Source organism: Vidua chalybeata, chromosome 1 (assembly GCF_026979565.1).
Source record: "Vidua chalybeata isolate OUT-0048 chromosome 1, bVidCha1 merged haplotype, whole genome shotgun sequence".
Lineage (NCBI taxonomy): Eukaryota > Metazoa > Chordata > Aves > Passeriformes > Viduidae > Vidua > Vidua chalybeata.
The window spans coordinates 121,457,208-121,485,080 of NC_071530.1; the positions used below are offsets into that span (position 1 = coordinate 121,457,208).

The 27,873-nt window shown below is 38.4% G+C and overlaps 1 protein-coding gene across 3 annotated transcripts in view; it reads right to left on the minus strand.

Moving 5' to 3' along the window:
* STAU2 (staufen double-stranded RNA binding protein 2) overlaps nucleotides 1–27,873 on the minus strand; it is a 170,080-nt gene that overhangs the window by 138,459 nt on the left and 3,748 nt on the right. For all 3 annotated transcript variants that reach the window (XM_053948299.1, XM_053948308.1, XM_053948293.1), the window contains exons 2-5: nucleotides 12,012–12,219; nucleotides 10,809–10,939; nucleotides 6,028–6,187; nucleotides 3,610–3,745 (exon numbers count right to left, since the gene is read on the minus strand). In XM_053948299.1, coding sequence (XP_053804274.1) covers nucleotides 3,610–3,745; nucleotides 6,028–6,187; nucleotides 10,809–10,939; nucleotides 12,012–12,210 — 626 coding nt within the window. In that variant the 5' untranslated portion in view covers nucleotides 12,211–12,219. The remainder of the gene's footprint in view (nucleotides 1–3,609; nucleotides 3,746–6,027; nucleotides 6,188–10,808; nucleotides 10,940–12,011; nucleotides 12,220–27,873) is intronic.

The following is a 27,873-nucleotide window of genomic DNA, read 5'->3' on the forward strand; positions in this document are numbered from 1 at the left end:
CTTTCCACGTTGACCGCTAGGAAAATTTTCCCCTTTTCCTTTTTTCCTCTAATTAGTTTGCTTTCCTTTTCCATATGAAAGTAGCTATCACCATCACTATAAATTTATGCCATCAGCTGCAGACCTTGCAAATGGATGTTGGCCCCTTACAAACCTGCTTCAACGTACCTGTGCAACATACTGCCTATATAAATATGCTCCACAGCATGTAAGAGAATAGTCCTTCACACACTTAAATCAACCTAAGTTGCCCTTACATTCCAAATACACCCAGTCCCTCTCTGGTGAAGGCACAAGCTCCGGTGTGACTAGAAAAGAAGATGTCCGAGTACAGTTGTTGTAAGTTGAGAAGTAACTTCTGCTTTCCTCTCCTCCAAAAAATTGATTAATTTCCGAGCAGCTTAACTTCCAGTGCTGGAGGCAGGAAATATTCAGGGACACAAAGTCTAGGGACAAATGAAGGAGGAGGAATCACTGCCACTTTGACATAAATCATCTTAGCCTGACAGGGAATCTAGCCGTAAACTTTGCATACGAATTGCAACTCTCAGATCATGTTTCCATGAGGTACTGAAAAGGATCTTTTGTGCCACTTGAAACACTAGACTTTACTGGTATAGAGATATGCCCTGGAATGAACTTAATAATCTATTTTTTTCCTCAAGACATTAGTCTTGCCAGTATCAGAGTTTCCCTAATGCAATCTCCTAATCTTCGTCTGTATCTTCACCTATTTGAAAAGCACATCTCTTTAAACAGAGATCAGTAAACGGAATGCAGACACAGTATAAAAGACAAAGCTTCCAATTTATTTAATGTATTTTGTATCTTTTTTAGTAACAGAAAATCATCTACAGTCAGAAACTAATAAAAATTAAAAAAAAAAAACCTAATGCAGCATATTATCTACATTATTTCTCATATCTTGTTTTTAACTGTCTATATAGTCTGCATTTACTTGGGTACTTCAGCAGTACTTCTATTCCGCTACCCAATTCCCAAAAATCAGCAAATGAATGCTAAATACAATGTGGCAGTAGAAGAAAATAAATGTAACATATTATACCACAGGAACATAACACAGTGCTGCATCATATGCTTCATATTTCAGACTTCACTGGCTATTGTAAACAATCCAGACTGTGTCTCCAGGCTTGCCTGTGGTGAGGGTGAGTAGGAGGTGCCAAGCAATGCTGACTGGAAGAGGTGCAGGATCGTGCCCATCACAGCCAGTGCCCCACAGCACAGCCAGGCTGATCCATGTGGGCTGTGCTGAGCTGCAGGGCCCGTGCCCAGCAGCAGCTGGGGCAGCTCCCCCTTGGTACCACCTGCACGGCCCTGCCTATATGTGACAGCACAGCACAAAGTTTTCACAGTACCATCATTCCTGACTATTCCTGACAGGGTTGTCTCCTTGTAAGCAAATCCTGTAAGAGTGTGAATAACCAAGAGGGGTTAATCTCTGCTGAGGCTGAGGTCTGCATGCTGTGGTGCCCGTGGGAAACAGTCCTGGTCAATGCCACACCACTCAGGGCCCAAGGTAGCTGAAGGCATGGAAGATTATCTGTAATATCCACTTCTGAAACCAGCAGGTCTAATAAACAGCATTTAAATGATGCCTTACAAAGTCTAAGTGCCTTTCTTACTGCAATCATAAAGGGCCAGCACCTCCCTGTGCAAAACAAGGTGATGAACAACTATTTCTAAGTCAGTAGTCCATCAACAGTACTATACAGATAATTTTTGTGCTTCCTCTTTACTCTGGCATCCATGTGTGCACATGGCGTGTGCACAGCGGGTATGTGTTCATGCAGATAGACAGGTATGTCCAGTTATTTACTACTTAGTGTTAGTTATTACTCAATTTACTAACCACAGTATTATTAGCTATTCTGCATGGGTAACTGCACTCAAATAAGCACAATGAAAAAGCAAGCACAGATTGTGGCCTTCTGTCCCACCTAGCCTGTTTGTTTTGTGATCAGAAAAATCAAGTGGCCTTGCCTACCTAATGTGCCCAGAAAAATAACCTTCATGTATCATTTTACCCTAACACCAAAACATGGCTCTAATGAAAGAAAGTTTCCAAAGAAGCAAACTTATAAATTGAGCTAGACACACTAATCATTTTCTATGAAAAGAAATATTAAGAGTTAGCGACTGTTGAGTGCTTTGACATTCCATTTCCACCTATACTTTTCCATAATTAAGTTCAGATTCCAGAATTCCAGATTTTATGCCTTTAACTAGCTTTCATTTTTTTCCAGTACACCGTTATATCTGCTAGTCAAGCTAATCTCATTATAAAAGCAATTCAAATAAATGAAGGATTTCTAAATATTAACTAAACTCATTTCAAGCACCATAATTAGCTTTTTAAACCATGATGGATGTAAGCAGAGACACAGGTCAGCAGTAACTAGAAATATAAGACAAGTGATACAAAAATCAGGCACTGTTCCATACAGTAATTAAACGGTTTCTTCCATGTTATTTTGGGGTTTTTTTCATCTTCTATAATTCTAGGTATTGTTGTTATAAAACAACACAACCCACCAGCCAAGCAAATTTAAAAAAAAACAACGAAAAATCCAACTCAGAATGAAGTGTTAAAACCCTACACTTCCCAAATTATCATGATTTAAAAGTCTGGGGAAAAGTAAAATAGAATTAAGTAAACTGAAATATTTTCCTTCGACACTTTTGAAATGCTGCTTTTTTTTAAAACTCCTTAATTTTTCAACATCGCAATAAATTCAATTTCTAATGAAGAATAATTTTGAACCAAAACACTCCTTCAGAGTTCATACCTCAATCCATTTGACAATTATGAGATGCATAAAAATGAACATGCAATCCATCAAGTCAAGCTTTATTAAAAAGGTAATATTTTTCACTGATAAAACATGTGATTAGAACTTTCTGACCTGTTTTGGTTTGGTCTTTTCTCATATCACAGATCATATTTTGTCTCATTTTTGGAGCTTCAAAAGACCTAATCTAATACAGTTCCTCTGGGGACAAATATGGAAAAATGGGGAAAAAACCTGTCTCAGAGAAAGAAGTTTCCCAGATTACAAATTGACATAGTTCTGAATATAGGTTTCTAAACTGTTAAATAAAGGAGTTTTCCTAAATAAACATTGAGGATTAATGAACTGAGAGAGCTGACCAAGAAGAATGGTTAAAAAACCAGAAACCTGAGAATGGTTTCAAGCCAGTTACCAAAATGCAGTCCTTCCAATTTTATATTCAATTTCTAAGAAAAGATTGCTTCATTTTTGATGCCACAGATTCTAATCACATGATATGACAGTAAAAAAAAAGCAAAACTTCTCTCTAAAGTTAATGCTCTTCTTCCTCACTACCATGGCTGTGTAATGTGCTTTTTAATGCACATAAAAAAATAAAAGCGGTTTCACACATCTTTATTCTTTGTGATGAGCTTAGGGCACCTGTCTCTTTTAGGAGGTAATTATGCATGTTTCTAAATAAGACTGCAGACACTGAAAATTTTTGGTTTTCTTTTACTCTGAAATAACCTAGAAACTGTATGAATATTTAGGACATAAGGATAAAAAAAAATAAAATAACAGAAAGAGTACAAACCTCTGATTGTACATGCCCCGGAAATTATAATTTGCTCTGTAATTGGGGATTGGCTTTGGATCTAATGGCCTGTAGATGGCAGGCTCTCCTCTTTTCATCGCCAGACCGTTCAGCTCCACAGTTGGTGTTATACTGCCTGCAAAAAAAAAAAACAACAGTGTAAGGTGCTTAAACCAGAAATACTGAAAAACACACAAGTAGCACTGAGCTATAAAGAGAGACCTACACGATATTTTTTTACACTTAAATTAAAAAGATGCAACTAAAAAGTCATTTCAGTCTCTGCAAAAGATGGGAATATAGATGCCAACTTAATCACAAGCAATGAGAAAGTTAAAAATCTCTCTCAGTGCATTCTCTATGCAGTTTCAATTGATTAACCTTCACATATGAATGAGAAAGTCAGTGTAATAATCAAGCTGGTTATTCATCTTCCCTAAGTATCTAATAATACATTATGATACTTCCTGAAAGAACTAGAAAGAGAATAGAATAATGTGTCTTTCTGCTGAATACCACTAAATAAAACCACAAACAGAACAGAGTGTCATTGAAACAAGCATGAAGTAACAGGCAATACTGCATTCATTCAGGAATCTGACAACAAGTTAGAAAAAATGTTTTATTTGCATGAAAACTTAAGACTATGTCTAAGAACTAATGGTCTCATAGGAGTGATCTAACAGACTGAGCATACAGCTCCTGGAAATCAGTGCAACTACAGCCATCTACTGGTGACAGAATGCAAAAATAGAAGGCAACCAGTACTTGCCCACTTGCATGGTTTCAAAAATGCTAAATAAGCTACATCCAGCTTTTCTTTCCTTTTTTTTTTTCCTTAGATAAAACATTCAGCTCCAGTAATCCCCTCTTATACTGTTGTAAGAGAATCCTAAATGAGCTAAATGTGCATTCCAATAAAAAGAAGTTAATATATTCTGAAAATATTTTCATGAGAGATTAAAATAAATTTACCCTTAAAAAAGCTATGATTAATTTTCCAGTCTGACATTGAAGCTTTATATGCCAAGTGATGGAAATGTTTATGTAACACTTAAAAACTTATACCAACAAAAATTTTTATAATGTCCAGAGCATGACATTATTATGAATTCAAATTTTTTATAAAAATACAAAATGTCATTTTGATGAGAAGTTACCTGTGCATATACAATGCACCTTTCTTGGAGAAAAATTACAGTGTTAAGTGATAAAATTTTTAATTAATTATCTTAAAGCCTATTCCTCTTGTTATCAGATTTTCCGTCTAAGAATATGCTCAAAGCCAAAAAACTCTAGAAACTCAGTAATACTCTGTAATGTAAGAACCAAACATAGGATCACTTTTCACAGAGGTTTGAGACTTCTGCTTTCTAGGCAGCCAAAGTCACAGTGACTGTGAAGGAAACAGGGCAATACCAGTTACCTGGGTCTGGAGAGGCAATGTACTGATCTCCAAAGGAGCAAGAGAACACTACCACACCATTCTCACACAATCCTTCATGGCCAATGCTCAGGATAATACTCACAAGTTCTACAGGAAATTTACTCCTGCTTTTCTCTTTCCAACATAGAGAAGATAATCTGCAAAATTACTTCATTTTAAGAAATTGGCTGAAGAATACATTTTTAAAAGAGGGGAGGGGCAGACAAATTAAAGGGGAAAAAGGGAAAACAGAAAAGGGGCGAGGGAAAAGGATTGTTTAAAACTAAAAATGAGAAAAGATTCTCACCACTTGATTTCCTTTACATTAGTCTGAAATGAAGTTGTTATTTTTTTTTCTTTGTTGATCAAGACAGAACAGATTACCGACATGTGCATGAGATGTGTACCTCACAAGGTTTTGCATGCACTCAAGGCAACTTGCAGGTAACAGCTCAAAAAGAAGGTTCCAGACACCAGTATACATTTTTTCTATTATTGAAATAAGTTTCTAAAGCCACCTGAAAGCTTTCTGAAAGCACAGGTTGCTCTGAAGGAAAACTCAGCATGCAGGAAATTACCTGTCAAAGTTCTCAAGTTCCCAGCCTTTTGTTTATGCCAGAGATGCAATTTCACAGGATTGGACTGGATAAAATATCCAACTTCATTGGAAAGTTAGCTAAAATAATGCTTTGGGAAATGTGTTTTAGTTAATTCAGTCTGGTTTTCTCCTGTCTGCTTATCATTGATCACATACCATCACTTTGAACACATCTAAGCATTTTCTAATTAGTATATTCCCTTACAGTTCAACCATTTTAGATATGTGCATTAAAAATTCTTCCATGAAAGATTACTAGATGTTCTGCATTATCCAATCATACTATAGCTATGTTGATTTTCATGCTAGAAATTTAAGTATCTTGTTAAAATTACTTATTTAGTGCTATAATATATCAACACAAGATCTTAAGACTCAGAGGAAAATGTCATACCTGGATTATTGTTTACATTGTTTTTGGGTGGTCTAGGCGTTGGCTTGGGAAGGGTAGTTTCATTCAATGCTTTGCTAGCAGCAGCATGTTGGGCCTTTTTAATACTGCTTCCTTCAGCTTCCCATGTCTGTTCTCCAAGAGTCAGCTGCACTGTGAACATCTTCAAAGACAAAGAACAGGTAAACACTGGCAAGATTATCACTGTGGATTAGAACAATCTGTATAAAAACTTCCAGGGCTGAAGAGAAACTGCGCTCTCTTTTCATTGTATTCAACTCCCAGATAACACATCTGATTCTTCCAGAGATCAGTGAGACCTTACCAGTGAGCAACCTTTGGCCCTTCAAATCACAAAGTAAAATAGTGTAATGGTAATGTCAATTATCAAAGAACAGAATAATATTTAAACCAAGTAAGAATGACTTCAAACCGATCCTCTGCTCTTGGAAGACTATGTACAGGTCAGCTATGATCACATTTCTTCATATATTTGAGTATGTTTAGTCACTTTACTTGTAGAAAACAAATACTAAACATGCTACGAGAAAAAAACCAATTTTTAAATTATTATGAATGAATATAAATGACTACACACTTCTCAAGGCAGCAGAAAATTTGGCCCAGATAGTTTTACAGAGTGAATTAATTTCTCACATACCCAGATTTTTAAAAATAATGCCTTTTGTTAGGGCAGAGTCACAACTCAAGCATGTTCAAAAAGATAAAGTAAGAAGCAAAAAAATTGTTATCTTTTTAAATGAAACTGCAGTTCTTAATGTAAAACCTATAGTGAGGACATAAACTGTAAAAATCCAGAGTTCAGAAATGGACTAACTGATAAAAACCATATTTTTCAAATTCTGTGATAGAGGGCTATTTCAAGTATCCATGCTGTGCAAATTGTGCAGATAAAACTCAATGCATGTTTAAGATATTAGATAGAGTCTATCTTCTGTATGATACATAAATGTTCTGTTTAAATTTGAGCATCTGAGAAGAAGGGGAGAAAAGCTAGAAACTCAATATATTTGCCATATAATGTCTAGAAAAAAGGCAGGACTTAAAAGTCAGATACACACAGTAAACTAAGAATCACCTACCTCAGAAAACAGACTAACTTACTTGAGTCAAAGAAAAAAAATATCTACATATTAGTATGAGAAGTATATAAAGTAAAATTTTAATTTTGACAGCTCTCTATTTTTAAACTTATTTAAACTTGCTAGATTCAGGACCAGGTTTTTAGAGATTAATATGGTGGGCAGCCTTTAAATCTGCCTTTACATATACATTTTTTTTAGCAAGTATTTGCAAACAAGCATTTGAACACAAGTATGTATGTGTCTCTCAACTCAGCCCTCTGCACATGCACATGCTGCATTCAAACTGAATGCTATAAATACATACTGGTGTCTCAATTACAGCCTTGAGTTTTGGCCTACTGTAATTTTCAGAAGCACAATGCAAGTCTCTGTATCACAGCTCTTACTGCCATGTTGTTTTTGCCACAGCAGTCACAACAATTTCCTCGTGGAAGAAAGAGAGAAATAGTCTCTTAATTTTACACTCTGTCAAACCCTACCCCCACCTGAAAGCTAAGATGGGTATTAGAGCTAAATACCCATAATTATATAAATTACCTACAAATGTATATCCTTATTACTAAAAAAGTTGAAATTTGATTTCTGGATCTAAAGTTTATATATTTTATATTTTGCAAGAAACTATCAGTACAACATTTTTATAGGAGGAGGAAAATCCCAAATTTAAATGAAAATATGATTAATAACAGCTCCTTATCTACTTATAACTCTTAGTGCTTAAAGCAATAAATAGGAACTCCAGGTGATAAAGGGCTTGCTCAGTAAATTTCTGCCAGTCAGAGAACCTTCTCACTTAACACATCTGCCAAAAAACCTCCTGCAAAAACCTACACATAGAAGTAGGTTTACTCCTTTATTAAAGGAATAAACCTGCCTAAATCCAAACTCTGGAGCAGACAGTGGAACATTCAAGTCCTGGAATACCAGAGCTAACAGTTCTGCTATTGACTGAGAGACATTTCTCACCTGAGGAAACTTCTATTCCTTACACCCAACATCATTGACCTGATGTCCAGAGAGCAGAAAGGCAAAGGCCACCACACTTGTGCTTATTTCCACTCTACTGTGCTTGTAAGGTCAGTCTCTCTAAGCTCTGACAACTCTTTACTCCTCACTTCTTCTATGTAAAAACTTCTCTCCTCCTTCCCAGTTTTTGAAGTGCTACATCCCTCACCCCTTTCCCTCTTTTCTGTACCACCATCCACATTCTTTTGATACTACTCCTTTTAAATTTGTGTCCTGAAATGACACTGATGTGGAAGGACAGAAGATATGATCAATCTGACTTACGTACTCCAAAACATCATTTATGCTAACAAGGACTTTCTGATTTTTCTTATGATGAAGAATCCACCTGGAGAGCAGATTCCTAGAAACCCTAACTGCACTGTTAGGAAGAGCCACTTCTCTCCCAACTGCACTGTTTCTAGTTTTCCATTTCACCCCAATTGTCTAAACTTATTTTCCAGAGACTAGAAAAAAAGGGTATAAAAATTTACTAGTATTTGTGGTCACGACACAGACAGCTATCTTGTAGAAAATGTCTTAAAATTGTGAAAACCACCAGTGGTGAGGAACAGAGTATGTGTAAGAGCAAAGCAATATGAGAAGCTCCTTGAATGGCCAAGAGCAACAGCAGCACTACATCCTTCAGGTCATGCTTCCCAGGACAGATTCAGGTCTGTTTCACATATTCTGTCAAGTATATAATCATATTACTAGCAAGACATGATACTAAACTGCTAAGAGAGTCATAATAAATTCTATCTCTTTCTTCGTTTTTCATAGGTCAAAACCTGCGTAATCTTATTAATATCACCCTTGTTCTTCATTCATTTCTCTTTTTTTTATCTCACTACACAGATCAAAATTAGACTTAATATCCTTCTGAGTCTATAGAGCACATAATTGTTTTTTTTACCACTATGAGCACAATTAAAAGAATGAGGTGAATTGAAAAACTGAAAAATTAAGAACGTAACTGAAAATCTGGATTTCAGAAGTGCAGGTAATGCAGACTTAATTCATTTCACTGATATCAACCCCTTTAAAAGTAATAACAAATATATCATAGAATCAATAAAGTTGGAAAAGACCTCTAAGTTTAGTGAGTCCAAACCTTGACCAAACACCACCACACCACACCAACTATAGTACTAAGTGCCATGTCCAGTCATTTCTTGAAAACCTCCAGGGATGGCTATTCCATCACCTCCCTGGGCAGTCAATTCCAATGCTTAACCACCCCATCAGTCAAAAAAATTTTCATTATGTCCAAACTGAACCACTCCTGGCACAGTTTGAGGTTATGTCCTCTTATCCTGTTGCCAGTTGCTTGGGAGAAGGGTGCCCCCTTCCATCTGTGAACAATTTCTTATCCTACTAAAATTTTAAGCATAATATAAACATCATATAACTCAAATCTCCTTACTGCTGAGAAATGTAAACAGCCAAAACTACACCACAACCAAAACAGTTATTTTTTTCACAGAAATGGGAAAAAAAGGTTACACTATAAACACAATAGTGAGAAGTTACAGAAAGCCCAACAAATTTAATATGCTGCAACCTAAAACCAACCAGCCAGTGTACCCTGTGGTGGCAAACACCTCCAGGAAGAGGAAGAGCACTTCAATTTCCATTTGCAACAAGGGATGTTAAAAGCAGCCCCACACCTCCTGACATCATTTCCACCACTGTAACATGCTCAGCATCACCAGCCAGAGCTGAAGGTCAGTGATTTGGATCAGTTCTGCACTAGCTGGCAACATAGTGCGCAACACAGGAACAAGGGGCAAGGGCAGAGACAGCCCACGAGGAGCTGAAACTGTTACCAATCTACACCCTGGCCCTGCTGCCTCATGTGATTGGCCACTACAGAAATACTATGTACAAAGCAGCTACTATTTATGCCAGTGTCTCACTCAGATTTTTCTAGGATTTTTTTCCTCCCTCAGTTTGCTCCTAAGCAGGGAGGAAATTCAAAATTATATCAAAAAAGTACCACGAGGATATTCCTCTGTATTCCCCATCATCTGAAAGCATCCTGATTTTTACTTATTAAGTTGGACATCCATCCATGAAGTGGCCAGAATTAGCTGTTAAATCACTAGAAACTTCTATGTTATAATCACATTATGAGTTTTAGTATAACCCTACATTGTAAAGTTGCACAATAATGAAGTTTGTGCCCTAGAATGCAAGACTCAAAGATAGACTATCAACTTCATGGACAAAAACTTGCATGAATAAGCATTTTAAAAAATGTCACAAATTTGTCATCACCTGCATTACCATGAAACAAATGCAGAAGAAGTTATCAGAGGCATGCTGACTGCAGAGAAAGATTCATGCAGCCTAAAAAGCAAATGCCCCAGAAAGATTACGGAAGGGTGGTGATACCCTGGAAAGACCTTCATGAGGTCTACATAAAGACCGGCAAATGTAAATTTGAAGATGAGAGATAAAGTAAAGTACAAAATGATCTACAGGGCTTCTGTAACAGAAACACAGGCATACTTTCTGAACGTGTGGTATAAAAGAGCAGCAAAATAAAGAACAGGAAGAAAGCCCTTACACTAGAAATGTAGCTGGGTTTGACAAGCACATTTGTCCAAACCATGATATTATCTGTTCAGCATGTAAGGTATGGCTCATCACCTGGAACTGTGACCTTACCTTGGCATGAGCAGGCCCTCTTTCATTCAGAAGCTTATACTGGGGTTGAATTCTATTGAAACGGGCTAACTCATTTACCAGACACATTGGAGTTTTCTCTTTGGGGTTTGCCATGTTATCTTGGAGAGGAGCTGTAAATAAAGAGTCTGTAAAGTTTTTGTGGAGAAATGTACTCTTCACAACTTCACAAAGCTTTGCAAAAGCAGCATGCTTAAAAAAGGAAATACTTTGGCTAACCACAACTTTTGCATATATGCTATATATAAAGTTTAAATAACATTTATATATTAATCACACGAGACTATGTAGTTCACAATAACAATTTTTGATTACATGCAATTAAAAAAGCCCCAAAATTATTTCTTTCCAAAATGTCTTTGTGAAAGATGACAGTGCAGGACAGCATATGCATATTTTATATTTTCTGTGTCACCAAAGTTTACTGTCAGGAGTATACCGGTTCCTAGAGTTGACTACTCTTTCAGAATTGAAAATTCTGAGTTTTTCCACTCTTTGAAGCAGAAGTGGGTAGCATAAGAGTTATGAGACAAATACAGCAGATGAAACCCTGCAGTCCCCACTTGTTTCTGCCAGCTTCTTCCCAGAGTTTTAGACTTTTCTCACAATACCAAAGTCACTCTCAGAACACTCCCACAGAACACCTCCCCCTTTAAGGATTTAGTTCTGCTTTCTTTAAACTGTTTCACCTTCTGTGGGTTTTTTGAAATTTATTTGTATTTATCCCTAACACACACACGTTGTCACTCTTGCTTAAATTGTTAGGACAACACTTCTGCATTTTACACCCAGTTCAGCATAGAAACTACAGCATTTATTAGGCCACAAAGGAAACACCAAATACTGCCAAGCATTCAGAAGACATTCTGTTCTAGGGAAGAAAAATAAACTTGGAGACCTTCCTGCCCCACTAAAACTTCTCTATAAAAGATACACCGAGAATTTGACAAAATAGACATGTTCTTTCCTGAGCTTTTATATCATTGATTAAAACTTCACTCCAAATCTGAGCTCAATAAAGAAACTAATCTTAGTAAACAGTTTATTTAGGCAAAACATTTTTCTATGTGGGTTTTCTCCTTTATTTTAATCCTCTTTAAGACCTAATTATTATTTTTTTTAAATTAACAAGTCATCAAAAAGATTTATTTGAGCACCAAAGAAAATATATCTGGACCAGCTTACCTGGTGAGTTGATCAAAGATGTGGGATCCACAAGGCTGGCAGCAGGACTGCTACAGCTGGCAGCCGATTCTGAAATGGACCCATTCATTGAGGATGGCAGACTCAGTGTATTTGTAGCTGTAACTGGCAGGGGTAGCACCACAGGGGCCATGGTGGGTCCAGACAGGTTTGCTGTAGTCTGCATTTTAACTTGTGCCATTGCCTGTCACTGCAATAAATACATTGTTATCAGCAGAGCACTCTGGATTTTGACTGTCCAATGACTACAGTGGTATTAGCAACACTCCTTTTTTGCCCCTGGATCCACGTCACAAAACTGTCCACGAAAGTCATGCCTCTGCTAACATTACTTCCAAATGGATGCACAGAGAAACAGAGCTCAGAGCCAAAAAACATCCCTGGAGAAGAACCTGCACACCTTGGCTTCAGGTTCTGCTTTTCAATGCTGGGGTCACCCTGCCTGAAATATAGCAGGAAGAATTACTACTCTAGAATTAAATTCTACACAATTATTCTGCAGATGAGATAAGCACTTGCCAGTATCTTCAAGAGAGGATGACTTTGCAACCAACTGCCATAGCAAACTTGCAAACTTTTGCCATTGTTTCTCCAGTGAAGTGCCCCTTATGTATCAAATAAGGCCATAAGAGAAAATCCCTATATTTTTTTTGGCCTGGTACAAAACTAGAAAAGAAGCGGGGGGGGGGGGGAGGAAGAAAATACAAACAAACAAGCAAAAAAAAACCCACCAATGATGCAAGTTCTTTAAAAAAAAATCACTGCTTATTCAGTCAACAAGTGAAGTACTTCAAAATCCTTGCATAAATTACTGGCAGAGGTACCAGGATTTCCTAAACTAGCCTTTAATCCAATGGCTAAAACATTTAACTGGAATATGCCAGGTACTAATTATCTCTTCATCTGCTCAAATTAGTTTCTTTATTGCCAATACCTGTTCTCAGGCTAGGTCTACATGAGTAAACAAACCAGGGTTAGGGCACCACTCCATATTACTCACTGGAGTATGCTCCTTGGCAAAATCTGGGCTACTGGCTGAAAACTCCTGCTGCCGGGAAAACGATGCAGGAGCAGTTTATGGGCCTGCAGGCATCCCAGGTAATCCACTCAATTAAGAGAGAAACCAGTCATTGTCAGTCATCTGGGAAAAAGGTTTGGGCTTCTCCTGTCCCATTAGGAGCAGGATGATATATTTTACTCACCAGTATGTACATAGACTGTATTATTTGAGCTGATCTGTACAAAGCAGATAGAGAGACAAAACCTGTGAGAGCCAACAAGTGGCCTGGGCAACTGGGACTTCTCCCAGCAGTAGCTCTGGTCCTGCTGGCTATGGCAGAGCAGGGGTTCAGCTCTCATCAACCACAGGCTTACCACCAAGCTCTTTACTCCTTCTGCTGGGGTAATTCTCCCTCCCTATCAAAAAAAAAAAAAAAAAAAAAAAAACAACAACAAAAAAAAAAAAAAAACAAAACAAAAAAAAAAAACAAAACAAAAAAAAAAAAAAAAAAAAAAAACAAAAAACCAAACAAACCCATTCAACACCTGAAAAACTTTCTAATGGAGGGCTTATTGAAATGAATAACCTATATAAAAAATTTTGTTTACCATCAGTATTTTTGCCCCCCCCAATCCATTAAAAATATCCGAGTATCTTTACTCAGAGGGACAGTATTGCTGGATTAAGATCCCAAATCACTCATTACACCTTGCAGTACAAGTACTTTAACACAGTTGCACTAGTATAATGAAAATAATAAATCCTATTACTGTGACTCTGTGCTTTGGAGAAGAGGTTCACACCAGAATGCCATTTTTATTACTGAGGAAAGACAGATAACTGATTTAAGTCTCTGGAAAGGCAAAAGTAGAAAAAATTAAAAACTGAGGTGCAATCACCTGCCCTTTTCATAAGTATCTTCAGTAAGATACTAATAGTGACAGATTTAACATATACATATGCAGTTAGCTGAGATATGTTCAAATACCTCATGTTCAAAAAATATGTACTAAATTCATACTGTAAAAATCCTACCATCACTTCACAGCAAAGGCCATACAAAACAGCAGTACTGTTAGAAAGGCCTAACTTAAAGACTGAGAAGGTGTAAAATTATAGAAGTCTTGGGTATACAAATGTCTGCTTCTAATTTAAAATACATTAGTATAAACAGGAATTAATTGAATATTCTTAATTGTAAGCATTAAAGTCAATGATGGCAGAATCAGGCAGAATATGTCTTAAACATATTTAAAATGAAACCAACATAACATGAAATATCATCACAATAACTGAAGTTTAAGAAACTCACAGTATTTACAGCATTTTATCCTACAAACACGAGTATGAGAAAGGCATCACTCATATGGTGATGCATGAAATACTACTGAACACCTGGTCTTGAGCCCTGCCAGTTGTGAATTACCACTTCTGCTTCCAGTATTTTAAAAGTTTATTCTTCATGAAAGCAGAACTTAATAATAAATAAAATATTATGTTCTACAGTACTGATGTTCAAAAGAGAGAAATTGTGGGAGGGATCCTTTCCTATTAAGGATAAAACAAGAAAAATCAGTTTAAGAATAGTATTGAGGAACTACAAAAGTGAACAGGATAACGTTTAGGGGAAAAAAGACACTAAAAGCAAAGTACATAGAAAATTCAATTCTGAAATCAGAATTTACCATAGCATATTGGGTGCTGGGTAGTTTGGTTTTTTTTAAGCTGCAGAACTCTTACAAGAAGCTGTAACTATTTTGTAAATTAACCTGTATAAGGAAAGATGCCCAGGCAGTAATATAATCATAGGGACTAATTCTTAAGCAGATGAGATATGGAGATAATAAATTTGGAATCAGTTCTAAAAGTCCACTAGTAGAGAGAGACAACAGAAAGAATACAGTTGATATAGTGATGGCATGTCATTTTCACACTACCAGGCAGCCAATCTTTGATGTTGTGACAAAAGATGACAAAAACGCTATGTTCCACCTTTTCTGTAAATTTTTTACATATATACACCAGTGCTGTACTGTTTCATAAACAGTGAAGCCAAAACATTTTGTGGCCTTCCAGCCACAAGCACAAACATAATAAAATACATGGCTACATAAAATGTAGGACTTGGGGGAGAGAGATTTCACTAAGCTGGTCAGAGATGAAATGCAATTATATAATCAAAATATTTTTACATGTTCTAGGCAGATATTTTTGAAAAATCTGACATATACAAAAGTGATGGTTCATTTAGGATACTAAGATTACAAGAATTAAGATTACAATTAGAAAAGTCTCTACCCCCCATTTCAGGTGGCTACCTAGGAAATTCCTACACCCAAGTGTCTCCAAAGAGGCTTCCCTTCAAGTTCAGCAGTGGTTACAGACACTTGCACCTCACAGAGAAAGCTGGACTGCACAGCTGTGCTTCCCACCTTCGTGCCTTTACTCAGCTGCCACGTGAAGACACAACAGAAATTATATTTCCCAATGTTTTAATCACACTAGTCCAGTCAAACTCTGCAGGTCATAGTGCTGCCATTTTTGTACGGCTACACTGCAGGGCTTATGGTGTCTTATGAGATGCTGCAATGGTTTCTCCTCATAGTCTCACCCACACAGATGCAGTAGAAATGCAATAGCAAACACATAAAGGGATGCAAATATTCTAGAACTGCATTTTACTTCACTTCCCCTTTTGAGCACTTACTACATAGGCAGCTACACAGGTTTCATTGAACAGCTGACTTTCTTATTAAACTATGTACAAGCTGTGAATTTTCCTGGCAAACTAAAAATGACCAAACCAAAACAAACTCACACAACAACAACAAAACTCCTCATATTTTAAAGTGAAAATATTGCTGTAAAATAGTCCATTCATTTTTTTAATGTATCAGGAAACACAATGTTGTGTGTTGACTATGTCTGTATAACAGGTGACCACAAAAGCTGCTCTATGGCTTACCACTTCAGCTGGACAGGGGAGGGAAAATATAATGAAAGACTTGTGGGTCTAGACAAGTGCATGAAAAGATCATTCACCTATTACTGTCACATGCAGAACAAACTCAACTTGGGGAGACTGACAATAAATTCATTTAATCAAATCAGAATAGGAAAAGAAGAAATAAAAACTAAATCTTAAGAACACCTTCCTCCCAGCCATTCTTTCTTCTCAGGCTTAACTTCACTCCTGAATTCTCATTCTCTATGACCCAGAGGGATGGCGAATGGAGGTTACAGTCAGTTCATCACAAGTTAACTCTGCCACTCCATCCTGCTAAGGGCAAGACTCCTCATATTCTTCCCCTGCTCCAGCGTGGGGTCCCTCCCAAAAGCAACAGTCCTCCACAAATTTCTTCAAACTGAGTCCTTCCCACAAGCTGCAGTTCTTGGTGAACTGTTCCAGGGTGGATCCCTTCCACAGGATGGCATCCTTCAGGAACAGAATGCTCCAGCTGGTGCCTCCCACAGGGTCACAAGTCATGCCAGTAAATCTACTCCAGCATGAACTCCTCTCTCTCTCTCCATGGGGCCACAGATCCTGTAGGTCTCCCGCACAGGCTGCGGGTGGACCTCTGCTCCACCATGGACCTCCATGGGCTGCAGGGGCACAGGGCTGCCATGTTTCATCATGGGCAGCACCACAGGCTGCAGAGGAGTCTCTGCTCTGGCGCCTGGAGCACCTGTTTCCCCTCCTTCTGCACTGAACTTGATGTCTGCAGAGCTGTTCCTCCCCTCTCCCTCTCCCTCTCCCTCTCCCTCTCCCTCTCCCTCTCCCTCCCCTCTCCTCTCCTCTCCCACTTTCTGTTGTGCAGCAACTTTTCCTGCTTCTAAATCTGTTATCCCAGAGACACTACCAACAACACTGACAGGCTCAGCCTTGGCTGGCAGCAGATTGATCTCAGAGCCAGCTGGCACTGGCTCCATTGGACACAAGTGAATCTTCTGACAACTTCTCATGGAAGCCACCCCTGTAGCCCCCGTTACCAAAACCTGAAGAATACTTTTAAAGATTGTGAATACACTTGTATCATGCTAAAAGCACCATGCAGCATAAATAATTAGTTAACACTTTTTCTGATTATTATTACTTTTTGTATTTTTCTGGAATCACTTTATAGCCTTAGATCTATCTTGTGACGTTAAATATGAACTAAATGCTCAGGTGAAATGATTCTTAGACTATGTCACAGTAATTGAATAAATAAAGACAGATGAAGTAGATAAAACACCACAAAAGGCAGAAGGCATGGACAATGAGTTTTCAATCAAACTTGTACAATGTGGGAAAATTGAAAAAGCAATATTAGAAAGAGAAGTTGTATGCACAATCAACAGAGAAACTGATGGCCTGAACAGTCAAAACAGAAGGCTGGACTTCATCTGTGCAGAAAGTGAAAATGCACATACGCAGTAGAGTCACCACACTTTCACACTGCTCCATCATACAACCCAGAGTACCAAATTTAATCTGTGCACAAGTATGTACTGGTGGCACATATTACATACTTCTGAAGGACTTTACAAATGGAACAACTGAGGGCCAGCCACGGCTGAGCAAGAAAAATTACTTGACATATCTTGTATTTTATATAACCAAGAGTTCTGCTTATACCTTCTGATCAGTGTCCATTTTTCACAACAGTATTACATTAATGATCCCAGATCCTCTTCTACAGAACTGCTACCCAGCAAGTTCTAGCCTGTGCTCTCTTTGTGAATCTGTTTCCTAGCTAATGAGACTTTGTTCTTGTCTCCCTTGAATTTTCTTATTAAAAAAACACAACAGAAAAAAAAGAAAAAGACAATAATTTTTTTTCAAGATCACATCTAATTTTAATTCTAATTCCAAAATGTTTGCAAGTCTTCTCTAAGCCTGCTTTATAGCATCTCCAATTTAATAAGTGTACTGTTTCATCCACATAATTAATTAAAACATTGAAAAGTACAGGAACAGCAATCCAATAGACTGGGGGCAGTGTTTAAGCAGCAGCAAGCATCTCAAGGGTTTTTTTCAGATCAACCCCATTTTAGTTAGAAGCTTGTTAATGTGATTCTTCTGTGAAAGTCCCAAGTCACAGAACTCTAATAGTTAACAGCTTCCTAACTAAGAAGGGTTTGGTTTTAGTCTTAGCTTTAAAATTCCATTAAATCTTCTGTTCTTCTTCTAGTCTCCTGATATTAATTCATTTGTTCAGTCACAAATAAACATACAAAACTGCCTAAAGGTAAAACATATTTCTGGTGTGCCATTTCTCACATTTAAAGCAAATATTTATACATTTGTGGACATTATTATAAAAAGTACTGAAGAAGTTCTAAGCCTTATTTAATTTCTTTTTACTGTGTTATATCTAGCAGCTTATTTGGTGTTGACAAAAACCACACAGCTCTGGATTACCTTCAGAGCAGCCTAATTAGAACTTTTGTCTTCTAATAACAAGTAACTAGATAGCCACACAGTAGCAGTTTAGCAAGAGTATGACTTAAAGCAACAATCAGCAGATGATTATCCAGACTAATTAGCAAAATTTATCTTATTTATACATTTTAAATAGCAAAATTAAAACACTAGGCATGAAATTGCACAGGGTCTCTCTGTTTTTAAAAATTATTTCTGTCTTACTGCTGGTTCCCCTGTTTATTCTTCCCATTTGCTCCTCCATCAATTTTCATAACTTTCTGTCCACCCCACTGAACCAGTTCACATGGCAGGTAAAGAGAAAGCTCAGAGGAGCATCTGGTCTGTACAAGGAGGGCCACAAACTCCTGACCTGGAGTAGGTACATGGAATTAGCCCCTTCAACTCCTGCTAATCAGCTTAGCTTTGCTGTCAAGCCATACACTGAAGTTCACCTCCTTCACACTGTTCCTCACAAAGCCTGTGATCTCACCCTGATGAGATCACATCTTCAGAAACCTGTGGCCTGGTTTCTTTTCTTTTACTGTGCCTAGAGAATCTACACTAGAGAAGTCTCTACACTAGAGAATCTTAGTTTCAATGAACATATGAACATAGCTACCAGCTAATTAACAGCTAAGTAATACATGACAGCAAGCGAAGTGATGCCTTAAAAGCATTTTACTTGGCAGAAGTATAAGATGGGTGGGGGAGAAATCACTAACTCTTTTATTTTCATTGTTTTGGTAAGATATTTTGCAAGCAAAGGAAGTGACACAGACTATTAGGGACTAATACCCAAAATTTAAGGAGCTGCAAGGCTTACAGAAAAGTTCCCCCTATTGCTCAGTGTTAAACCCAGTCCCTGAAGACTAAATACCACAGTTTCTTCTTTAGTTTTTTCCTCTGCTCTTGGACTGGAGCAGAAAAGAGTTGTAGATAAAGCCCCAGGAAGGCAAGGAAGGGCCAAGCAGCTGCAGTGAACACCAGGTCACAACATTGAATCCTACCACACTTTCAGATATTATCACCCATAGGGGATTATCCTTTGCCAACTCTCATGTGCAATGAATAAGAACCTTCCTGAGGAAAGGAAGGAAGGTATTTTTGAAAGAAAAAATCCAGTAGTAAACAGTTTAAAAATCTGCAGTCATATTTTTCAACCACTTCTTCAATCAACAGTCAGTTCAACCTCTCTTTTGAATTACTACACAGAACAAGCACATTAAAACAACATAAAAGGACTTAAAACTCAGAAAACTGAGGTAAAAACTACTTCATCCTGCACATTTCTTTCATCATGAAACCATATCTGTTCCCTAGCTTCCAATATGATGTTGAACCAATTTGGTACAAAGAGCATGCAAGTCTCTAAATCAATGACCACATTACCATTACCACAGAATCACATTATGTGGGAGTACATATTATTTATATCTGTCACTGATTCAATCCTTCTTTAACAACTCACTTTAAAATTGTTTCATGTAAATTTGAAAAGAAAAGTAAAAAAACAAACCAGACAAATAAGGCAGCTAATTATGGAATCATAGACTAAACATAAAGATTTTCTCAATCAACAAAATGGCCAAACATGGGGACTTTTGCTGACATTTAATTATGATGTGTTAGCAGCAGGGCAAGAACAGAAGTCTTACCCTGTAATCAAGACTGTATTTATACAACTTGAAATACATAGAATATGTCCTGGAGTAAATATAATAAACAAACATTTAGGATGTAGTAAATTACTTAAACAACTACAGCAAAAGTCAAGTAACTAATATGAAAAATTGGTGATCTACAAAGCCATTTACATGCACAGTACCTGTCACACCAGCACAGTCACCCATATTGTATGGCACACCTGTACCGTAAGATATGAGGACTCAGATAAGGATTAAAGGCATGTATAATTCAGGTTTACAAATATAAGCAAGGTGTCTGAATTGTCACTGGAGTCAAAGGAAATACAGCATGGGATTACCATGGTTTACCAGAGGGTTTGCATGGCCAAGCTTTGGCAGCAGGGGGTTACAGGGGTGGCTTCTGTGACAACCTGCCAGAAGCTTCCTCTGTGCCCAGCAGAGCCAAACCCTGGCAGCTCCAAAGATGGACACGCTGCTGGTCAAGGCTGGGCCAATTAGAAACGGTGATAATGCCTCCAACATATTTCAGAAGATGAAAAAAAAAGTCCTTGCGCAGTTGTAATTGCGGGCAGAGAAGAGCAGGGTGGGAATGTGTGAGAGGAACAAGTGTGCAGACACCAAGGTCAGTGCAGAAGGAGGGGCAGGAGGTTCTCCAGGCACCAGAGCTGGGATTCCTCTGCAGCCCCTGATGATGGCCATGCTGAAGCAGCTGTGCCCCTGCAGCCCATGGAGAACCATGGGGATGCAGAGATCTGCCTGCAGCCTGTGGAGGAGCCCCATGCCTCCCCATGCAGGTGGGTGCCTGAGAGGAGGCTGTGACCCCATGGAAGACCTGTGGAGAGAGGGACCCTGCTTCTATAGTGGAGCAGCCTGGCCTTGAAGGACTGCACTGCATGGAAGAGCAACCCACACTGCAGCAGTTCGGGCATGGATTGCTGCCCGTGGGATGGACTCATGGTGGAGAAGCTTATGGAGAACTACGTCCTGTGGGAGGGACCCCACGGTGCAGCCAGGGAAGGACTCCACTCCCTGAGCTGCAGGAGAAAAAGCAGGTGATGAACTGACCATAACTCCCATTCCCTGTCTCCCTGTGCTGCTGGGGAGAATGTAGAGCTGGGAAAGAGGGAGAGGTAGGAAGAAGGTGTTTTTAAGGTTTTATTTCACTTCTCACTATCCTGCTCTGATTTTGTTAGTAATAAATTCAATTAATATCTCTAATTTGAGCCTGCTTTGCCCATGATGGTATTTGGTGAGTGATCCCTCCTGGTCCTTATCTCAACTCATGAACCTTTCATTATATTTCCTCTCCCCTGTCCAGCTGTGGAGGAGAGTGAGAGAGTGGCTTTGATGAGTCCCTGATATCCAGCCAGGGTCAACCCACTAGAATCTTTTGAAGACCCAATACACAATACCAGCTGAGACACCAATTTGGATACCTGCCTATTCCATCAGCTGCTGCTTCACGAAGCAGACATTCTCTCGGAAGACTCATGCCACATCTGACACTGCATGTGGCAGGCAGTTCAGAGAAACCCTGACACGAAGAGGCAATGAAATGGCAATAATGTGTGTGTTTAAAGAAATGTATTACACCAGTCGTCAGTACAGCCAGCAGACCCAGGGAGTTATTCAAGGTGATCGACAAGTAGGCTTCTAATTTAGGGTTAGCTAACCACACAGCTGAGTGGCAGCTGAGAAGCAGACAGGGTAACTCAGTGTCTCAAACTGCACAAGATGCCAAAATACAGGCAACTGAATCCTACCCAAAGTCTATTGCCAAACTTGTCTTCAACAAGTAAGTGACCATGGATGTTACTAAAACTAACAGACACAATTACAGAAGTAAATAAGCTCCCTTGCAGAGACATGTCTTTTTGTAAGGAATGATGGAAAATGCAGGGGTTAGGGCACTGACTGCAATTGTGCACATTTTCATGAGCAAGAGTATAAAAACTTGTAACAAGAAATTTAACAGAAAGTGGAGCATACTGACAGGCAGGAATGCAATCTTCCCTTGCTTCCCTGGCAACAGCAAGGCTGACATGAAAAAGCTGAGAAAAGAGCAACTCAGGCCACAGTGCATCTTACTGTGTACAGCAAAACTAACAACCCCAGACTGTACACATGGCTATTTTTCTTTTCTAACAGAGAAATCAGTCAGGTCCTGCGTATACTACTCTTGCCACTCCAAGAATCAAGGAGAGACTTCATAGACAGACATCCTAACAGAGATCCTCAGTAGAGAAACTTTACTAATATTAATCTGAAAAAATGATAGGAAAAAGGATTGCTATTTTGTATTAAAATGGTAAAGGACATCAATCAGATTATCAACTTGAAGATTTCAATGCCAGAAGAAAACTAAAAGATAAAGAAAGGCAATCTGTTGCATCAGAAACTGTTTGGCATCTCAAAACATTTCAACAGGTTTATAACACAAAGCCCAAGGGGGAAAATGAGTCTGGTTTATATAAATGTTTGCTGTGTTAAGATAATCTCATCAGAAAGTCTCTCTCAATTTATTGTTCCTGTCCAGAAAACAGAGAAGATGGTATAAAAGCCATGGAAATTTCCAACAGGCAGTACAAGCTAACCCAGTTCTCACAGTGCCACAAATTTTAAGCTCAGAAAAGACTTTGAACCATCCAGACAGAATATTGGTTCAGACACAGCCATCAGTTTGACCCAGCCAAGATACCCTGAATTACTACAGGGAAGAAAATGTGAAACTCCTTCATGAAACAGCAAGGTGATCATCAGAGCCTTCTTTGTGGGAGGCCTTCCTCATCCAAAACTCATCATGGTTGGAGGGAGATCCCAAAAACTAGCTTATAGGTGGCTATATAATGCCTTACAGATCAGAAGCAGGACACACACCCTACCCAACACTACAGGTAATATCCTTTTTGTATTTGCTTACTGCACCTGAGAGCAAGCACTAACCCAAAGCACAAGAGCTGGCCATCCGGAATTGTAACTCTTCAGCTCTCTCCCTTACCATGACAATAAACTACTTATGACTTCTTGAAAACTGGAAACTGGTATCTCCCCCAGACACTCTGTGATACACAGTCATATCTGTACAGCTTTTAAAAGATGAAGTGGTCATCATATCATCTTACTCTATATACAGGTAACTCACAGTCACCTTATGTTAAACAAAAATGAGTTAATCAGCTTTCCTGAAGAAAAATAGCTGAATAGAAGGGAAGCATAAATTGCTAGTTTAACCATCAATCATCAGCTTAAAAGTGGGGAAGGGGATTAAGTAAATGAAAAAAACATGACTCAAACTTGACACTCTGATGCTACAGACTTGTTTGCATCAAAGCTGTAACTGGTTCCTTATTTGTGATATTGTAGTCTAATCTGAGGTGCTTCCAAGAATCTAGTTTCCAATTTAATGAGCATTTTGGAATTTCTCTCCTATATATTTCTAAAAGCTGCATTTTTTTCCCAATTTGTGCAACAAGTAGTAGTTACATTCCTAAAATCTCCAATAATCTTTGACTGATTTTAAATTACAACATATACTTGAAGTAATACATCCCTCCAACTGTTACTTTGTTCTGAAGCAGGCAAAAATTACTTCTTGACTTCAATCCCTAACTAGAAATTGCATTTTATTAATGGAATTCAGAAAATCATCTCAGTTTTCCTTGACAGCCTGTGACAAACTACTTCTCATATAATTTGAAGTAGCAAATTTGGTGAAGTAGCAGGAACATGCCTTTTTCTTTGAAACAAAGTTATAGCTCTTGCTACCAGCCCTCCTCATACTGTAGTCAGCTGGCTATAATGAACAGCTACAAGATCCTCAGAGAAGGTGGTTTCAGTGGACTAAGCAACAGGTGTTGCACTCTATTGTTAGAAGTAGATAAAATTCTGATTTGTATGCCTTTTTTTGTTCTCCATGAGTGTATTTAAACAAAACCACTGTATTTGACAGCTAAAGTGATGAATGCCCACATTGAAGTCTCATACGGCTTCCAAGAAGTTGCAGCTCCCAGAAACAGCTGGGGTCAAATCGCCACCTTCTGCTCCTGAAACATCCCTGGAGCCCCCCCTTCTCTCAACTCTTCCATAGACAGTTTTTAAATTGCTTGGATATAAGATAATGTGGACATACAGTTCATAGAGAGACTAGCTCCTTGCTCACTGGGGGTCAGGACTGGGCCTCTGCTCACAGGCACAGACTACCTGTGAGATCCAGAGCTCTGCACTGATTTGACAGAACCTTCTTCCTATTTATAGTGCAGCTCTCCTCAGCCAATGAATTAAGGTAAAATAATTCCTGAGTATTGGATTGGGCCTACCAAGTGTTCTGACTGAAGATAAACACAAAACCTAAGTTTTCAACTGGAGAAAATTAAGTTTAGAGATGTTGTGTTTGGGGGCAAGGTCATGATCAATGCTAAACATTAGCTGAACACTAAAAACCTGCCACAAATTCAGCTGCAGCACAGAGGCTACATACAACTGGCAGGATGGCAAAATGTTATTTCTGGAGTTGGATCAGCAATGAGGATACTAAAGTAACAACAAACAACAGAAAGGAAGATTGCTGGTAAAAACACATTTGTTTCAAATTGAGCACACTGTGAGGGCACAGAACCAGCATAACAAAACCAGACCTTTTCCTCCAACTTTTGTACTAGTGTTTAGGAACACTAAGTAGGATACACCATAAAATAGCAAATAGGAGACCTTCATCTATACAGCTGATGATTCAAAATAACTCATTTCCCCACACCAAAGGAAGTTATAAACGTAACTACTAAGAGGAAAAATGTAAACAAACTGAATTAAAATTTGGAATTGTCTCAAGTATTTTTACGTAAATAAAGTCAGAAATAAAACAAAAGATAATGCCAGCTTAAAGTGCAAGCTGATGCACTGGTAACATGAAATGATTCAAAATACTAGGAAAGAGTACATACAATTGAGAAAAAGAAAAAAAGAAGATTGCATTTATTGGGACTGGCAATGCTGTAACATCACAGCGGATGGATGGGTGGATCATGCTCTGAGCTGCCCTTCAAAGGAATGTCTTTCTTACCACTTACTGTACTTTCAGGACTCCAGGGCCATTAGACTCAGCAGGGTAAAGTTAGCTTTTGTGACTCTGGAACCACCCTAAACTAGCATAAAAGAACAAACTTGCTTTTGAACTTGCAGGGGGCTACTTCTGTTCACTACTAAGACTCCTACTCTTTCCCTTCCAAATCAAAATCAAATTTAAAAAGAGTACTTCAAAAAGGAAACAGGACCCCATTTTCTAGGATCTCTAAAAGAACATGTGCTATTAGGCTACAAACATATGCCTAATACAGTCTAACCCCCTGCAAAAATGGATGTTCCTTGTTAACAAAGTGTTGTTCTCCTAGCCCAAGGGTCATCCAAAGTCTGTCTAGTTGCAATGATACACAGCAGAAGCTTAGGTAGAAGTGCTGACCCCAGAGCTGTGCAGATCTGCAATCCAGCACAGCAGCAAAGACACACATTCAAAAAACAGAGCAGGCCCTGGAAATAGAACTGCCTCACCTAACCCTGTTCCCCTGCAGTGCTCTGTCCTGTCCTATCTTGGGGATATATCAGGTATATTTGTCTGACAGTACCTATGTCTCCCATGCTGCTGTCAGCTATGATACACCTGAGCAGAGGTAAACAGTACCAGTATTTGCAATGACAGCAAATAAAATAACTTATTTTGGTGTCAAAATTCCCAGTGAGCCCAGGATTGGCTTAAAAACCTTGAAAAGATCTAATTATTACTGGGTCCAAGAAAAGAAACAATTTCAAATCCAGGATGGGCAAGTTGATGTTTACATTTCTTTTAAAATATTTTAAATACATTTAACAACTTAAAGTTTCACCAGCTACTGTAGCCACTTGCTCTCATGCCTACTGTAACCTCTGAGTGTTACAAAGTATCAAGAGGCTTTGACTGCAGTGAGATTTGAGGAGAACCAGAGAAGGAGATAAAATTTTACAGGTAGCTTAATGGCATCCTGGGAAGAGAAAAGGCCTCCAAAGCCACCTTCTCTAATGAACTGCCACTGACAGTAATTTGTGGAATGGCCAGTTTCAGACGAACCTTGTAATGTAATAGCTGAAGAATTTAATTAAATATTAAATTCTTCTCATGAGACTTGGTAAATACTTATAGTTGCCTGGAAGACCAGATCCAGAACATCCTCATGAATAGCAACTCCACCAAGTCCATGGAAAATTGATCCAGTCCTGCCATCTTCAGCCAGTTTTCACTTGCTTAAGGCTCTAAGTAATAAAAACTGGACACTTGAAAAGGGGTGAAGAAAAGATGATGTGGGCCACTCTCCCTTCTGAAGAGGACAAACCCCATACCTAACCCAGTGGATTCAGCCAAGAGAGAATGTTGAGAGATGCCTCTGAATAAACAGGGAGCTTTAACTGACTCCTGATCCAGGACAAGCTTCTCATTCCTTTTCACAAAGACAGACAGCCCTAGCTGCCATTCAGAAGCTGGACACTCATTTCATACAAGACCAGCAAGTGTCTTGCACTGAATTCTCCCAGGGTCAGAAGGGTTTTCAAGAAAATCCTTCTGGAGTCATTCATTACAATTCCCAGGCCCTAAACAGATACAAAAAGAATGTCTCCTGGGTATATACTCTTAAGCAAAATGCCCCCTTGAATGAACATTGCCTTCACAGATGAAACACTATTCTAAGCAGGCAAGTTTAAATACTATTATACACAAGCCTGAAACAAAAAGCAGAGAAAATATTTTCCACAGTCTGGAAAGAAAAAAGCAACATCATATCCAGGACTGAAGAAGGACCAGCAGAAGGGGGGAAAAGTAAAACAAACATACGAACTAACAGTTAACATGAAATTTTAAGAGTGCTTCTTGTTCTTGTCTAACAAAGCCAAAGCTACTACAGAGTGTTAATTCATTATTATTTTGTTTGTATCAGAACAACTGGGTATGCTTCTAAGTGACCTAACGTTGCCTTCTACCAGGCCTACATATCCACCTCGGGAACAACGTTATCTTGATTTCATCCTTCAAAATGTATCAGTTGCTGGGATGTGTCATCTGGGTGACGTGGAAAAGTTCTCTATCACTTGCAGACAGTTACTTATCCAGACAATTCCAGTTACTGATATCAATCTGCACATTTAGTATACTCATATTTCCTTATATTCGTTTAACACTGCTTTTTTAAACTAGGGTCATTGTAGGAGAAATTGGGAACCACAAATACCTAACAGGTGCAAAAAATAAGCAGTAGCAATAAAAATTAGGTTACTCATCTATTTCTTGATCCAACAGATGACCATTTTCATTGCAAGAAACTTTTCAAGAAAATCTGGTCTCCGACACTCAAAAACATTTCCTTTAGCCTGGAGACAAAACAGCCTCCTCAAAGCCGGCAAGCAGTGAAACTGGAAGTGGAACCACTGTGATCCTTTGGAAGTTTTCAGAAGATGAGACTGTAAACATACCATTCAAGTCAGCATGTGCTACTATGGTAAAAATCTTAGTAAGCTAACTTCTCCCAGAATCTAAGGACAGGAGGTTAACCCATACTTGATATAATAATTGGCTGCTGGTTATAATCAGGTTTGGGACAACAACGGGGATCTGAGCTCAAAGCCTGAGTTCTAACCAGTCTAAAAAGTGCTCCCTCCCATCATTTTAATGGTGACTAAATCAGAAGATTATGGAGATGCAGAAGCATAGTGGAGTCACAATATTAGTAATTAAATATGAAAAACATGCTATTTACTAGGAAAAATTTAAAT